The 17,917-nt window shown below is 42.5% G+C and overlaps 1 protein-coding gene across 2 annotated transcripts in view; it reads right to left on the reverse strand.

Moving 5' to 3' along the window:
* The window catches only part of rptor (regulatory associated protein of MTOR, complex 1), a 198,889-nt gene extending 181,226 nt beyond the window's left edge, over nucleotides 1-17,663 (reverse strand). For both annotated transcript variants that reach the window (XM_083905920.1, XM_083905919.1), the window contains exons 1-2: nucleotides 17,352-17,663; nucleotides 16,255-16,429 (exon numbers count right to left, since the gene is read on the reverse strand). In XM_083905920.1, coding sequence (XP_083762046.1) covers nucleotides 16,255-16,422 — 168 coding nt within the window. In that variant the 5' untranslated portion in view covers nucleotides 16,423-16,429; nucleotides 17,352-17,663. The remainder of the gene's footprint in view (nucleotides 1-16,254; nucleotides 16,430-17,351) is intronic.
* Nucleotides 17,664-17,917: the final 254 nt, after the last annotated feature.

Consider the following 17,917-nt stretch of genomic DNA (forward strand, 5'->3'; position numbering starts at 1 on the left):
GTTAGAATGCCGATGACAGCATTTAGCACCACTGAGAATCAGTACATCTCAACAGAGCTGGTAATTTGTTGACGGACCCTTAGTTAGTTTTTGTGGCACGCAACAGTAAACTGTAATAAGTCTATTCAGGTGGTAGAAGAGGAGGCGATGATGATGATGATGATGATGAGGTCAGGTGGAAATGTAAGGAGTGCGTCTTATGTGTGCAGATGCTCTGAAGGTGTCGAGTCTCGTCCTGCTGTGTCCCACTAGCACACTGACCTTTCACTCTGCTGGTGGGAAGGCAGAAGGTTGCCTAATTATCTCTCACCACCACCACAACAACAACAACAACAACAACCACCAACACCACCTTCCTTTACACCGCTGAGCCGGTACAAGCCAGTGTTCACGCACTCGACACATGCTCTATAGGTTTACATTACACGTACTATCTACTATCTACTACTCGGAAAAGGTCACTTGTTGCACTGTGGAAGTGTCGCACGTGTATAAACTATCAATATCCCCGCGCTAAGTAAACGGGTGGAAGACCGAGTTGATTGCCGTCGCCCCTAACCCCCAAAATACGCTGGTTGTAGAATAGATGCGCCACTTGATATGATATGTTGTAACATACGGAGCAGTATTTCTACCGACCGGAGAAACAGGAGCCCGTAGGGTTTGCGAGGATTCTTGCCAAAGTGGTATACGAGGTGGTATCAAAACAGGATGTTCTGAAAAGTAAACCTCATACTCGTGCAGAATCCGCGGAATTTATGCAACTCTGATGCGGCATCCGCCCGATACGCAGCTGTTCCGCAGACCTTCGCAACCAATGAACTCGATTGAACGATGTCCGATGCCAGATCGGAGACGCAACCCAATCGTTCCGCGACCAGTGTATTTTTGGAGTAAGTTTCTCCTCCACAAGGTTGGAGATCAGGTCTTCTGTGGATGGCTTCACCACTTCGTTGTCCATGGAGATCCGCAACTTGGGTGTCATTGTGGACTCCACTCTATCATTTGACAGACACATGAAATCTGTCACCAAATATGCCTTTTATCCCCCCTTACAAATACTCCTGCCGTCACCCCCCAGATTCAGCCATGCATTCATAACATCACGCCTGGACTAGCTGGATTCAGAACTCCCAATGCTGAGTCATCTGCACAGGTTTCCCGTTAAGTTCCCTATCAAGTCTCTCCATTCACTCACATTACACATTTAAATGGAAAGGGTCACGAACCCATGTCGTTTTGTTGGAAAGCAACCGTGCTAGCCACTAACGCACCATGTGACCTCATTTTAGTTCATCAGAAGGGAAAACATGGACGTCTGCAAACAATGTCATAGTAATCCACCCAGCAGCTGTCAATCAGGTTAATTCAAAAACCTCCAAAAGTCGCCAAAATGACTCGGCTTCATCCTCTGAGGATTACAGATGACAGACTATTACCGTGTAAGTGTTGAGATATTCCAGACTACAACAAAGTGGCACAATAGCAGAAAATCCGCCTGATCAAAAGAGGTATTTAATTAGGGAGAAAAAGCAGACTCCACGTCCAAAACACATCCAGGAATGTCCGCTAACGAAACATGAACAGACCATCACTTAATTGGAAGTCTGTCAAAACTGTATGGAAATTGACCACAGAAAATCCGAATAACTACAGCAAATACAAAAGAAACAATCTATTTTAACCAATAATCCAAAATATTATATTGCATTGTGCTTGTTTACACTGAATACATCATTTAACCATTCAAACTGTCGGTTAAACCTATTGATTAACGACATAAATGACAGCTAAAAGGAGATTGGAGTTCAGGAGCCTGGAGTCCAGACAACAAACAGAGATTAGTGACGCAGGTTTCAGCTAAAACATTAAAAGAAGCATGTGTTGATGTGAACCATGCATAAAAAAAAAAAAAGCAGACCACAGAAGATATACGACTGTTGATTTGCATAAAGCAGGAAAGAGTTGCACAGTCATCTCCAAGAGATATTCATTAGTCCACAGTCAGACAGATTTCCTATAAATGGAGATGATTTAGTTTGGCGGCAACTTAATCTGAGAGTTCAGTGTGCGCCAAGATAAGATGAATCCACGCGCACGCTGCAGAATACTCAATAAGGTTAAAAAAATATATAATAATAATAATAATACAAACCAAAGCAACTGTGAAAGAATCATTGGAGCCGATTAACACCTCCCTAAATCAACTATAAACAAATAATTGTGTTTATCTGCATGAAGAATGGCGTCCATTAGGGATAAAGGATGCTGGTGGCAGTGACCCAATCCATGATAACTGATCTGGTCGTATGAATTTAATGACTTTTTCCTCCGCCTCTGATCTTTACAGAGTTATTTGCACCAACGAGACGTACGAATTGTTAAAGTCTCTGTCCGGCAAATGCTCATCTTTGCATGTTATGTTAGAACATAGTGGATGAAAATGTGAAAAATTACAACCGTAGTATGTTGTAAAGTTTTTTGTAGAGTGGCTTGATGACACACTGGAGCCATAATTAGCATAGCTCCTCCTTTAACGCTGTATCAATGAGTAACTGCACTTAGTCGTACATTACTGCCTGTGTTTTGGTACCAAAATGGTGAAAATGTCGGTTCTCTACTAGTACAGAAAAGTACATTAATTCAAAACATAGAGAACAAAGGTCATAAAGTCTATGTATTGAACGTGGGTGGAGCATCTCTTAACGTAGTTTTCTCCGCCATTATCCCTCTACTTCAGCTAGGTAACTTCCACCAAAGGTTTCCCTCATTCGTTTCACATGAAGCACCGTGCTAGCGAGTAAAACTGGCAGGGATACATCAACAGAATCGATATTTGGTGGCTACGGGAACCACACCAGTCAGTTAATGGAGTCTAAGGGCGTTGTTGATGGGACAGAGCGTCCACCGTCCAAGAATCACACATCTATCCCTGAGTGAAAAGGTTCTTTGCACTAAATTCGACATCTTTACACCTAGATTACGCACCGTCAAATGGACAAAACCATGCATTATAGATCTGTAAATTGGGCCCTGGTGTCTAAGATGAATCCCAACTGGGGGATGAATGGTCCAAAGTTCTTGCCGAATGTCTGATCAGCTGCGACTCCAAGCATTTGTTTAAGGTTATTGCTGTTAAAGCAGGTTCAACCAGTTATTGAATCCGAGGGCTCACTTACTGTTCCCAGAAGTGCTGCAAATAGCTCTTGGCGATGTTCAATGATTGTTTTTTTACTGGCTTCAGAAAGTGTTCAAAACCTGTGACTTTTTTAAATATAAAAAAAATATGTATCAGGTTTTATTAATAATTCTGAGATAGTAATTCCACAAGTTCCAGAAAATGATACCGATAATTTGTCTATTCCCAGCTTTCAGGCTCCATAATGTGAAACATTGACCCTTATAATAGCTCAAGAGTTGTTTCATGAACACCGGAAACAGGCTACAAGTCTGAGATGATCTCCCCAGCCAGCAAGATCTAAACCTCTGTGAGGTTTCAGGGGACAGACTGTAAAGATTTCCACTTCCTTTAACCTTCAAAGAACTGGAGGCTTTCTGTCAGAAATGATCCAATGTCCCCTGACACACAGCCTCAACTCAAATGACGGAAAAGTCAATGAAGATTCAAGCGGTTTGGAAACTAGAGGGTGGTCCTTCTGCTTATTAAGCACTTTCACTTTTTTTTTTTACTGACATTCTTTGAGTTTGCACAACAAGGTATTTCCCACTATCTTGTGCAAACCTTTGCTTTTTCTCCCTTCGGGTAGAGTCTTAGACAGTTAGTTAGACAGAAAGAACACCTTAGTGACAGTAATTTTATTCCAAAAATGTGGCCTCTTCAAGCAATTTGAATAAAAATATAATGTGCACGAATTCAAAAATTTAAAGAGATTGAGTTCAAACCCCCCCCCCCGAAGAAGACGATTCTGCAGCTAATATGCATTTAAATGTGCCTGTTCTGTATCATCGCTGCAAAATACCTACACCAATAACCAGGGAAAAGACATTAACCATGAGGTCCAGAAGGTCTGAGATCACTTTCCTGTTTAGGACAATGGGAACATGGCCTGTACGAATAACGCTGCATTTATTGATGCCCAATACCAAAATTTACATTGTGTTTCCTAAGCGATCCATATCTCAAAATTGCATTTACACAGGTTAACACTTGAGGAGAAAACCTAGAGGGTGAGCTTGGCTACTGAAACTGGAATTTACGTAGGCTAAAAGGGAAGTAAAAATGGTTTTATTTTGAAATCCCCAGAAATCCCCAGAAAGGTTAAAAAGGCGCAAAACCCTTCGACAGGTCATTTAGTCTCTTCAGTCCATCTGTCCATTCTTTTCCCGATTAATCGATGAATCGTTTGGTCCTTAAAATGTCAGAAAACATAAAAAAAATGTTGCCTGGAAATTACGATGTCCTCGTTTTGTCCACAAACCAAAATGATCACGTTTTAATGATTTCTTTGTTATGTGGAGCAAAGAAACTAAGAAAATATGCACATTTAAGAAGCCAAAAACAATTAGAAAAAAGTTTCAACTCGATTAACGATTATCAAAATAGTTGACGATTAATTTAGCAATCGATTCATTTTTTCAGCTCTAGAAGGCATACACATCGTTTTCTTAAATCACAGTTGGAGGGGGGACAAGCATAGCCGTTTCAGCCGACTTATTTAGTCATAATGTGGGGACCTTTATGCGTCAGTATCCAATAATATCTTTAAAAGCCAATGTTGGCCATTTATTTAAACCTGGACGACACAGACACGTCTCTGGCTCCACCATTATTTGTATTTTCATCATCATTTTTGCATCTAATCGTCCTCCATCAAAGAGAGTTTAGGAACAACAGGCATCTCGTGTGAACCTTTCACTTTAAGTTGGCTAAACGATCAACATTCAATCAGCGAGAGACAGCATCTGACTCCATGTGCTTTTCTTTCCCCGTCATGGATCACATCTGATTTATGCCACGTGGGAGGGGAAATAAAATACCCGAATTGGGTCAAAGACACCGACTGTGGAAGTGAAAGAGAACCAGGACAGCTTTGCCCTTTTAAAATACAACAGCAGTAGTGACAGCACCCTTTTAATGCAAAGTCCAGAGAGAGGCTGACAAAAGATGTACCTGCCACGGCAGATGAAAATGTCGAGGTGAGCCTCGCGACTCTCCGAGGACAAATGGTAATCTTTCATTTGGTTTTCTTTCAAACCTCGGCACGGACCAAACAAGAAAACACAAGACACAGAAAACTGATTCACGCCGGTGTTAATCTGGTCATGATTAAGTGACTCAACCTGCTGAGACAATATCGCATTCTTAAAATTGCCACCACTGGTGAAATTATTCGTTTCAGTCCGGCATCCCACGCAGGTAATTGATGATACATTGATGTTAATTTGCATGACAATAACGGAGATGAATGATGAGGGATGAGGGTTTTTCTGCTCCGCTCATCATCGCAGAGAGAGCGTGGCATTTGAGTGCGACGCCAACCCAGGTGAGGTCCACTTTGTTCTCTCTGATTCGTTTCAAATATTACAGTGAAAACACAAACAGGCAGCTCATCCATCGGCACGGATTGTAAATTAATTTACTGATTAATTGCTTTTCGAATCCATTTGGCAGGATTTCTGCCAATATTGTTTATGCAAATGTTACATAGGAAAAGAATCAGATTGGTGAATAACATGCTACAACGCAAATGACACCACTATTGATATTTATGTAAAGTAAAAGGTGCATTATGTAATAAATCTAAATCAACTGGCCATAAAATCCTCCTAATATGTCACAGAGACTCAGGAATAATGATCATTTAACAAACTGAACTCACCAACAACAACAGTACAGACAAAATATTCGCATTTTTTGCAGACTGCAAATCATGTGGCATGTGGCGCCACCTACCCCCGTCCTCCTATCATTGCAGTCAGTAGAGTCTCAGCTGCCGAGCAACCACGGGTTGCCAGTTACGTCATAAAACGAAACCTAAAAGACCTGCAGGTATTTGGAATTTTAATGTAGTAACCGTTTTTGGCCACATTTTTACATATGGCACCTTTAATTCTTACTGCATTTTAGGCCTTATCCACACGGGAAGAGAACGACAGAGACTTAAAGAAGAAACCCATGTCAAGTGAATAGACCAAACACTGACGACGACAAAGAAAGAGGGGATATCGGGGCTATAGGTTTCCCAAAGTTGCGTATTGATTGTAAACAATCAATGAAGTCTTGGCCCATTTTCCAAAAATAGTGTTTTAGGCCTCCCAAAACGTCGGTTCTGTGTGAATAAAAAGACGGAACCGTACCAACCTTTGACAGATCGTGTGTTGTCGATGTGTACCAGAAGTATGTAGTATCAGAAAATTAATGCTAGCAAAGTTGGCGCACATTTTCTGATTCCCAGCAGTCCAAAAATGACGCCGACACGACAAGTCACTTGATGTTGAGGTACAAAGAAGTATGAGCCAAAATATTAATAATTCTCAATATCAGTAGAGGGATCAATAACATCCTCATGCTACCAAACTCGTGGGGGAGACTATATTAACACGGTTAATTGGTTGTTTCGTTCCAATTAAACCAGCTAAAAAGGAAAATAAATATGTTAACGTAAAACATACAAACCAACTGACTAAGGTTCAAGATAAATTACAAACGCTAAAAAATGATATCTGACAAAAATGGATGGAAAGAAGATTTAGAGAAAGATTAAACAAATAAGTTCCAGGTAAAACTGGAATTATCTTAAAAGTTAATTGACGAAAAGGGTCTTGAAAATAGTTTCAAACTGTTGAGGTACCCCCCCAAAAAAGTTTATTTGCCGCCTCAGGCTCAGCTTTAAATAACTTTTAATAATTAACAAAAGGGCAGAGTTTCATCAGTGGATAACGAAAACAAAAAGACCGCTCCAGCTTTTTCTTAAAAAACAAAGAGAAACAGCAGGGCTGTAATTCAAAGTGCATCCACGAAGAAAAAATATTGAGGCAGACAATTATGAGCAAAAGAGTGAAAGCTGATGGAGGAGCAGAGACTCCAGGGGATTCCGATGATGAAGGCACCTTTTGACCCATAACTGGATAAAGGAGATCATGATCAAACAGGAGGCTCCAGACTCTTAATTTGACCATTAGTGTTAATCAGAGAGGGAAGCCGAAAACTAAATGAGATTTTAATACAGGTATGCTCTGATCCTCATGGATTTCCAATAATCTCATTAAGCGAGGCGATGGGGAGGAGTCGGGTGGACGAGGATCGGAAGCCAGAGTCAGAAAAACAGTATACAATATCACTGCTGTGCCTCGTCTCATATGGAATCAAGATTACGGTCATTATGGTCACATTTTCTGGCATAAACACTGACCAAAACGATCCAGGTTAGGGTTAGACATGAACTGGTTATAGTTAAGCTGTTGAAATTAATGGAAGTCGGGGACCGTCCACACGGAAACGCCGTTTTAGATCTAATATGCTATTTTTTGAACATTTCAAATCTCAGACCTAGCGTTTCCGTGTAGAGAGCGAGTACTTTACGATAACGCTATATTCCCACATCTCTCTTGCGCTGGCGTTGTTTGTCTTGTGTTTGGAGATTGCTTACCGCGACGGCATGAAACTTGAACGTAAAGAAACATACCGTATTCCCCTTTCTTTCTTCCGTTTTTCGTGATTATACATCTGTAATGTGCACAGCGTAAATATTGTTCTAGTTTCTAGTCCAAGACGAGGACCAAAAGACGTTTAAGAGAAAGCGAGTTCTCACAACTTTAAAGGACTGGGGTTAGGGTTGATGTTTTGAACTAAGCCGTACTAACCCTAACCCTTTAGGCGCTTAGTTGGGATGGTTAGGGTAAGGGGCTAGGGAATAGGTTACGTCCATGAGGGTCCGCAGTAAGTATGCTGCACGAGAATGTGTGTGTGCGCTCTGCACATAATTGGTTGCCGTCCTCCTCACATTAATAAGTGCACAGGACGCCCGGGGACTTCCCAGCCTTTTTTCCCTCCGGGGATCTCTAAAGACTCCAGTACAGACCCCCCCAACCCAGCTCTGCTAACTGCGTCGATCAATGGCACACATTTATTTCATTAGTTCGGGACCGCGATAAATAAAAGGGCCATAAAATGGTGTAGAGTAGACCATTGATCACCTACGGTTGTGTCACAGCTCGCTCGAGTGTTGGGCACTTCCAAGAAAAGAAGAGCGGACAAGGAAAATCTATAAAAAATATTAGTGCTTGGCACGTTAACGGCGATTAACGGCATCAACGCTAACGCATGATGCGTTTCTGTGACTCTCGAATTTTAAAATCTGTCTATTATGGCCCTATGGCTGGTTATTTGTAGCGCTGCTCTTTTCGTTTAATAAACAGACCGCTTCAGTTCGGCTGTAGGCACGCCAACGGCGCTAAAGGAGCTAAAGGAGCTAACACAGCTAAAGGAGCTCACTGGTAAGCGGTGCCTGGACTCAACTGCCATGGAACGTAAACATGACGTCACGCTCGTCTTTTTTGTCAGTCGTTAGGGAAAAGCGTCATGTGTTAACGTGCATTAACGTTGGCGACCGCTAACGCGTTAATGTGCGAATCGCTAAAAAATATACACTTTTTAAAATTCCCAATAAGATAATTTGCTCCTCCTGTTCCTCACACATACTTCGTATACTTGTATAGAGAAATTAGATTGCGTAGCACCTCGCGTAACCACTGGTGGTGCACGTACCACTGGTGGTGCACGTACCACAGTGCGAGAACCACGGCTTTAAATCTACAAAAGCTCATTCATCCTAATTCCAGATAACAGCCATCAGCATTATTATCCTCCCACTAATTACAAAGATACAAAGAGGAAATTAAAGGCATAAACAGAGACGGAGACGAATCGAATCATTACAACTAATGAGCTTGTTTTGTTTGAGGATGCAACAAACTTTGTGTGTAAGCCACAATTAGGGATTGTTACCAAAAACCTAATATTAAAAAAGAGCCCCCCTCCCCCCGACAAAGACCAGCGCCGACTGAGTCGCAATAGAGAATGTTTAACGTTCAAAAGTCTGGTTATATTTCAGCAGAATTGCTGCGGATAATCGTCGTCGCCTCAGGTTTAAGAAGAGTTTTTGCTTGTTACGGCGGTAAAACCAGCCAATCTTATCAAACATTTAGCTAAAGCGTCTCACATTCAGACTTTAAAAATCACAGTGTCACAGACAGCCTAGCTCGTAGCACAGGTATCAGGTATGTGATGAATCCAGAATGAGATTATCAGCTGAATTAAGCAAACATGAGTTAACGGTAACCGTTAGTCATTTAAATGATGAGCCGTCGGTTCATGAATGATTCAATCATTATAACTGCTATTCAGAAAATAGATGAATATGTCATTCATTCGTTCATGGATGTAGTGTTACAATAACCTGCCCCTTTCAAATTGAATTAATAAAATTAAGTCAAATTTGTCACATTTTGGTTTAATTGTAGCAGCTACAGTGAATAATCCTACACTTCTCTTTATTTCTATTGGTCCAAACCAAAAGGGACAAGACAAAGTAAAAGAAGTAACCTTCTTTGGCAGAATTCTGACTTTCTTTAAGAATCATGTGATTAAAGACAGAAATCTGGGAAACAAATTAGAGAAATTACAAATTCTCAAACTCAAAAGGCAACAAAAATACAGAAGAGGATTAGGGCCTCAGAATTCTGACTTAAATCTCAGATTTTGGCAATTTTTTCTCAACATTTTGAGTTTTATCTCAGAATTTGTGTTTTATTTCTGCAAATTCTAACTTAAATCTCAGACTTTGGGTATTTTTCTCAAAATTATGATATTAATAATAGATTATATCACAATATTTCGGCTTATTTTTCTCTCAAAATTCTGACATTAATCTCAGATATTTTGGCTTTTTGTTTTTTATTATTCTGACATTAATCGAGGATATTTCCGATTTTTTTCCTCAGAATTCTGAGTTTAATCTCACAATTTGTGTTTTATTTCTGCAAATTCTAACTTTAATCTCAGACTTTGGGTGTTTTGCTCAAAATTCTGACAATCGCAGAGATTTTTTTTTCTTTTAAATTCTGACATTAATCTAGGATATTTCAGATTTTTTTCCTCAGAATTCTCAGTTTAATCTCACAATTTGTGTTTATTTTCCCTCAGAATTTTGATAATCTCAGAATGCTGGCCTTTTTCTCACAATGAAAAAAAAAATAAACCAATAGGAGAACCATTAAAGTACTGATAAACATAGTCTGTCAATATCTTCTAATCCCTATCCACAAGAGTGAAAGAATCATTGATCGTGAACTTAACGCCATAATTCAACAAAGGAATAACATCACTAAAATTGATTTTTTTTATGTACATATATATTTGGTACTGTACTTTGCAAACATGTTTTCTTTGGCCACAGCCGTGACTCTGGGGCCCGTGTGCTGCTTAATGAGCTGCATACATTGATTGAAAACAACTAACGATGCAGAAGATAAAGCAGCACAGACCACCTGTCTCATTTCCACATTATTACAATGAGCTCGGGTATTGATGACTTATTGATTTCATTAATCCTCAGTCAAAACACACAGCAGGCAGTGCATGTGTGAAGGCATCCAGGGAAGGATGTGAGAGACATTTCAAAAGGAGGTGGGTTAACATGCGCATGTGTCACTAACTTTAGTCCTCACGGAGTCCAAAACCGAATTCATTATTTTCTGGATTAATCAATTAGTTGTTTGGTGCATAAAAAAGTCATAACATGTTCATCGTTGTTTCCCCAAACCTCAAATTGATGTTGTCGAAATGTCAAAATTATTCCGTTTTACTGATTTATTTGTGTTACGTTGCAAAAAAAACGAAAAAAGAATTTAAGAAGCTGAAGAATCAAAGAGCTTGTAGACGACAACAAGGCTGGAAGTCTGTCTGGTTGTACGCCACAGGTGGTAATAAAGAACAAATGTGCAGACTTAGCAGTTAGCTTAGCTGTTAGCCGTTTGCTTCACCATAGCAAACTGCTCATGGTCACGCGAGACTATCGTAGTCAGGTCTTGCAAGATTTCTACAGAGGATGCAAGAAATGACACACTCATTAAAAGATTGATTTTATTAATCAATATTGGACATTCATCCATCTTCTACTGCTGTTTCCTCCACATGAGGGTCGATCGGATACAAAGAGGAATCGGATAATCGATGTTTTGAACAAAGCCATACAAAATTTGAACTCCATTTGCCCCGTGACAGACTATTTTTAATTTTCACTATTAATCGATAGATCATTTGGGCCATAAAACGTCAGAAAATGCTAAAATAAAATGTCGATCATGATGACGTTCTAGACCCCAAACTTATGAACCGTAGGGTAGGTTCTCCAACACATTTGGAAGGCCAGGGTGGGTTGAGGGACGTCCGGCTGCATCGTGAAACTTCAAGACTCTACGTTATATTTCACACACTGAAACTTTAAACTCATTGCCAATAAATAACACCAACTTTCCATGACACAATTTAAACCAAAATACCAAAGATAACAGACATAAAAACAACAAAGCCAGTGACTCTTTCCAGTCCAGTAGTAGAACGCTGCAATTTCCCTCAGTCATCTCGACACAAATCACATTGTACGTCTTGTCAACTTGTACGTTACGAGGGCTGCACGTACTCCTGCCCATTTATTATTGACAGGTAAAATCGATGCTGATCCACCTTCACACTCGACAAACAGCACACACAAAAATCCCCAAATAAGCCTTTAGCAGAGCCACGTCTTTGTCTGACAGGATGTCAAGTTGGGACAAATGGTCATCGGAGGGAGACGGAGACGGTGGCAGGGTTTGTAAACAGACAACAGCGCTCGACTCAGAAGGGCCGGACATAAAGTTTGCATCAGGTTTTGCGTCAAAAATCTCTGGCGTCTCACTGCTCACGGCTCCACGGTGAACTGTGAAAGAAAGGTTTCTCTGCATGCAAGGTAGGTCACTTGACATCCAGCTGGAAAAACAGGTCAGTACGACGTTCAAAGCCCTCGGGTTCTGTCAGTCAGGGGCTTTTTTATCGGATAAAAGAGAAAACGAGCCTCTGTGATGTTAAAAAAAAATGTTAATGTAGCGGACTCACTGATATAACAGATGCAGATCACACACCTTGATTAATCCAGTTCTTAATCCGAACACTGAAGCTCATGTTTTACTTTTATCAAGTCTATAAATTTAAGTTGTTGTTTTTTTGTTGTCACTCTGCTTCTGTTTGGTCTTTTTTGGCAGACAAACAAAAAAGACAGGTGCTCGAGAGAGAGAAAAGACACCAATTTACAAGAGTAGAGATATAAAAACAAACAAAGAAAATCCAAGCCCTACCCAGCTCTGGCATAGGGCCAGAGTGGAGCCCACCAAGAACACCCCAAAAAACAGGCAGGCCAAGGTTTTCACTACTCCCCTGGTCCCAAGGGACAACCAGGAAGATAGGCCCCTAACCCAAGGTGAAGCAAGTCCCATTGAGGCCCAGGCACCTGGCATCAAAAGCCCACGCTTGCAAGCTCAAGGTCAGGGGTTATCGCATAGATTCTTATCCCAAAGGTTTTAAATGGATTAAAAATTTCCCCAAATCTACTGCAAATAAGTCAGGACATTTTATCATGCATGGAGTGATGCATTAGCAAGCTAGTTCAGCTAGGAGTTAGCAGCATTAGCATTGAGCAGGAAGTGAGCATTTGGCGTTTGGATTATAAATCCAAAAGTGCACCCAAGAATCTAATATAGCAAGGCCCGACCGCCAAGGGACGGACCACAATCCTAAGTGTGATGTTTACTATCAGTATCGCTATCACTGCCTTGATCTTATAGGCGGTACCCGTGTAGTGCCGTGAAGCAATTCATGTTTTTCGCGAGACCTCCTGATTCTGAGGACTCCAGGTCGGTGGCCCCCAATCTCCCCCACAAGAAGACGTTTAATAAATCACAATGACTCCAAAGCTGCACTGCTACTTTAAAGGTGAGGGCCAACCAGCGTTGCCTAAACCCATTTGTTTTCATTCTCACAGGCTAATTTCTGCAGCTTCCACAGGAGAAAAAGCTGCTGCTGCAGTTAGAGCACAGTTATGGATGGAATCCAAGTTCTCTCAGCCCATACTGACCCTCTGAAATATGCCTGGAGTGGCCCCTACAAACGATCCTCCATCTCTGAAAAAAACACCGTCTAAAAGCATACCTTATTTTTCACCGAACAGAAGAAAAAAACAGGAATGAAAGAGGCTGAATTCTATTTAGCTGCGTCAAGCTCAAGGTCCTGTTATTGGTTGTTAATAGACACACGACTGTGGCCGACTGTTTATCTGCGATTGCTGCACTTCTCTTACTGCGACGGGTCAAAATGACCACTGTGAAAACAGCGTGACCTTGCCCATTCTGGCAATTCTCCAGTGAAGGTCAACAGAAGTTAATCGGGTTCTCAGACAAGTGATGTCAATTATTTTTAGCCTTTTTTTTCCTTCCGTTGGATAAAAAATAATTCGAAAATAATCTGATTTAAAATGGGATTGAGAAAACGGTGAGTCATCAGCGTCTATCTCTAGCACTGAGCGCAGCTCTTCATTGAGCAGAAACCTTGGACTCTACAACGTAAAGAGGAGCACGTTTACATTTTATCTGGGGAAAAAAACTGTTATCGTGACTGTACTGAACAGATGGAGCAAGCACACACACACACAATATAGCTGTCACTGGGCCAACTGGGTAATAAATACAGCATTTCGACCAATGAGCCTTGTAACTATACAGCCTCCCTCTCCCTCCTGTCTTTATCTGGTGTGTGTTTGTTAGCTCTTTATGACCTTGTCAGGACCAATAGTCCTCATGGAGAAGTTGAAGTTGAGGGCTAATTTCTCATGTTGTGGGGACCTAAATCTGTTTAAACAGTCAAATTATGGGGATGAGTCTACCTTATGGGGACAAAAAAAGTCCTCATGATGCAAATTCTTACATTTTAATTAGTGCTGACAAATGTTAACGCGTCAACGGCCTTTAACGGCGTCAACGTTAACGTGCTTTAACGCACCAGCGTACATGTGTACTGTTCCGGAGTCACGTAAACATGGCGTCACGCGGGTCTTTTCCCTTCCAGTGGTCATGGAAACGCGCCATGCGCTAATGTGCGCTAACGTGAGTTAAAGTGCGTTAGTGTTGGTTGGTTGGTAGTACGGTTAAGCTATGGCTAAAGCAGAGATTCGGCCAAGTTGGAAAGGTTCGCTTTGTGTTTCCATTTGGATCAGTACCACAATAACCAGGCCCAACTATTCCATTTTCAGCACCCTTCCCTAGTGGAAAGTAAAATGGTACGGTATGGTCAGCTGATTGGGCAACAGAAAAACAAAAAACTGTACCGTGGTGGAAACACGGCATAAATCATAGTCAGGAGATTAACGTAAGTCAATTTAACAGCAACCAGACTGTGTGTGTGTGTGTGTGTCCTCTGATTTCCCACAGTACGGAGCATCATTTTCAGGCCGCTCTCTGAGCCTCGCGCTGCCTGCGTGCTCCCCTCACCAGGCTTAAGGCTTCACACGCATCCGACTCGCTCGATATCTCCACTGCTGCAGATACCGTCCATCAGCTGAAATCAGCAGAAACACGACTGCAAGGCAAGCGTTCTTGCGAGATCGCCCCGCGAACGAGCGAAAAAGAAAGAACGCAACAATGCTGCGGTACGAAAGATAGATTTTTACCAAACGTCTGTTCCGTTTGAAGCTAAATTCTTCCTGCGCGAGAACCACAAAGCTTCCTGGACTCAGAAATGTGAAAGGACACATTCTTCTTCTGCGTGTGCAAATGACTGCAAAAGACTCATGAAGAATGAAAGTCAATTTAGCTGGACTTTCTGACAGGAAAGCCCATTCCAGACCCGCCCCCCCCCCCCTCCACACCCGCCCCTTCACCGCACTGAATCAATAGCTGCCTGACGCTTAATGATGTTCTCTTATTCAACATTTCCCTGAAGCGCGACACCTCAGCAGTCTCCGCGGCGTAATTCCACTGATGTCCAAACAGCGACGAGGTGTTAAATTTTCATTTGGTGGGTGGATTTCTACAAACCGGGGCCAGGCGTTGTCAGCGTTATGTACGACTACACGGCACCGGCCATCATAGCCACGAGGCAAAAATAATCACGGTTGGTAGCACAGCGGCGGACCAAGCGACAGCTTTATGAGAGCTGAAACACAGTGTGGCCGCTCATGAGGGAAAGCTTTGAGGTTCCTCTCGCCAGAGCGTAGCGCGCGTAGCCTCCAGCAGAGTGAAATGAACTGGCGCTATAATAAAGACGAGGGCTAGCCAGTAATTTGCCGCTGTGTCCTGGCTGTTTAAAGACTGATGTCCTCTCAAAGCACAGTGTGCAGCGCCGGGGCTTTTTGATTTGTCTCTTTTTAAATGGACTGAAATGATGAGAACTGCGGTGCCACAGTTACAGGTGGCCGACCACGAGCTCATAAACCCACACGCGACCTCTGTGAACTCGCCACTGTAGTGCTTTTGGCCGCAGACGGCTGACGCCAGCGATACAAACCACAACTCATGTCTGTGCCGAAAATAACAAGCTACAGCCAGCAACGACGTAGCTTAGCTTAGCATAAAGACTGCAAAACGAAGGGAATCTCTGCCGATTTCCTCGGATATCGAGTCATTTATTGACATTTCAGCTTCCATACCAATTTCGTTTGTTTTTTAAAAGAGATTTTAATCAACCAATTCAGCAAACTGGATAAAATGTTGACCACTATAATCAAGTGAAACACTTACGGCATTACACATTTTACAGTCGTCCAGCAGAGGGTGCTGTGAGCACAGCAAAGCCCTCTTTATTGGTCATCGGAAGAAGACAACAGTGACGTTATGTTGTTTTGCTTCAATCACGACACCAAAGCATTTGAAAAGTGACGTGCGGACATATCTGCACACTCAGCTGTTAGCTTAGCTAACGGTTAACGGCGTCGACGTTAGCGCGAATTAACGCATGTCGCGTTTCCATGGCGACTGAATCAATATCAATAGTCTTGCTAGATTTGCACAGAGGACCCAAGGATATGTCATATGTTGAACGATCAATATAAATATTTTATGAACCGATATCAGATCTTCCAAATACAAATCAATATGTACGCTAAGAACGACTTTTCAGAACTGGCATTAAAACAACAACAAGCCTGAGAACCACAGCTTGGCTCAGGAAACCTTCTCAACACACATAAGCAAAGGTCAACATACCCTGTCCTTCATCCTCCAGCTCTGCGCCAAAGCCTTGGAGCCCTCGATCTTCTCCAAGTGCCGTTTCTTCATGAAGGCCAGGGGAAGCTTCCAGTCATTCATGTCGGCCTCCTCCTCCTCAGTGAGGCCCACGGCCGGCGAATGAATCAAATCTGAGTCCATCTTCATCAGGGCCCTGCAGAAGAAAGCTCAAGTTAGTCAAAAAGATACAAAATAGTTTTGACAGATTCCTTTGTACAGGAAGCTAGCAGTGACTCAAATAACTAAAGAAAGTTATGCAGAAGACTGTGAATTGTTGAGCTAATGAGAGCATGGTAATGAGATGCATTCAAAGACCCTGGTAAATGTCATCACTTGTGCAAGAGCAAAAAAACCTCTTAAAGTGAATCACTTCTGCAAACACACATGAAGTCAATCAATTAAATTGTTGCTGTCGCTGCTACCTTGTGATAACAGTTGCACAACATATTCTCAAGGATTAAGATTAGATTCTTTTAAATGCAATCAATCATTGATTGGTACCTTTTCAATATCTCACAAATAGTCATGAACCTAAATAATAAACTCTACAAACACACTAATATCCTAATAATTTCAGCCGATAAACCCAGTTTAACAGTGCACACTGGACTTTTAGGCAATGTTAATGGGTAATCCTTCATTGTTGTTTGTATGAAAACAACAACACACTCACCTGTGAGCTAACAGGCTAACTGAGTTCACACAGGTTGTTGTCATTCTATCCTGAGCGTGAGCATCACCTGGACGATGTCACGACATAAACACAGCCAGAGGGGGTTTAAATGTGTACATATGTGGCTCTTATACGGATTTAAACACGGTCTGCGTGTGTCTGTGTTCGCCCAGACTTCAGCCTCGACGCCGGCTAGCAGCTAGCTCACCGTTAGCCGAGCTAGCGCGGCTAACGTGACAGCTCTGTGTAAAGTGAGCGCAGCAGCGTGTAAACACCGAGCGCTCTTTAAAGCTTTTACTGCGTCCATGTGTGGACACAACCTGAGCGGGAGGACAGGGTTCGTGAGACGGGGCAGACGTGCCAGAAATGGCGGTAGTAGACAGCGATAGTAGCAGAGACAGACCTCGGTGCTGTGGGATTCTCTACACGGGCTGGGGAACCTCTCCGCCTCCGGACGATGACAGACACGGTCGCGCAGACTATCCTGGTCAGAAAGTTGTAGGGCAGCGTCCAGAGCCTGTACAAGATGTCAAAGCCGTCAAATCCGAGCTGGACGGGCGCGTGTTTGCAGGGGAATCTGCGGCTCCTCTCCCCACGGCTCTTCGCTATGGGAAGGGGCTGGAGACGAGGCCCATCTTCACACGGACAGTCTGCCACAGCCGCGCGAAGCACCGGCCGCAAATGTCGGTACGTGGGCTCGCGTGGTGTCCTCCTGCAAACCGGCGTCCCTCGGAGCGGAATCGGTGACACAGAACTCGCGGAAACCCCACGCAGTCCCGAGGATATCTCCGGAGAGGCACTTCTTCAGCACTTCGGCAAGGGCGCAGCCATCTTGGGTTGAACCCACAATGCACTGTTGGTGCGGCGAGGCTGCCGTGCTACGTCACCGCCGCTGTTCCTGTCACACAGGTCAGAGCCCGAAATCAAGCTCCTCAAACAGAATGTGCTTTTTGTTATTTTAAGGAGAGA

Source organism: Microchirus variegatus (genome assembly GCF_963457635.1).
Source record: "Microchirus variegatus genome assembly, chromosome: 19".
NCBI lineage: Eukaryota > Metazoa > Chordata > Actinopteri > Pleuronectiformes > Soleidae > Microchirus > Microchirus variegatus.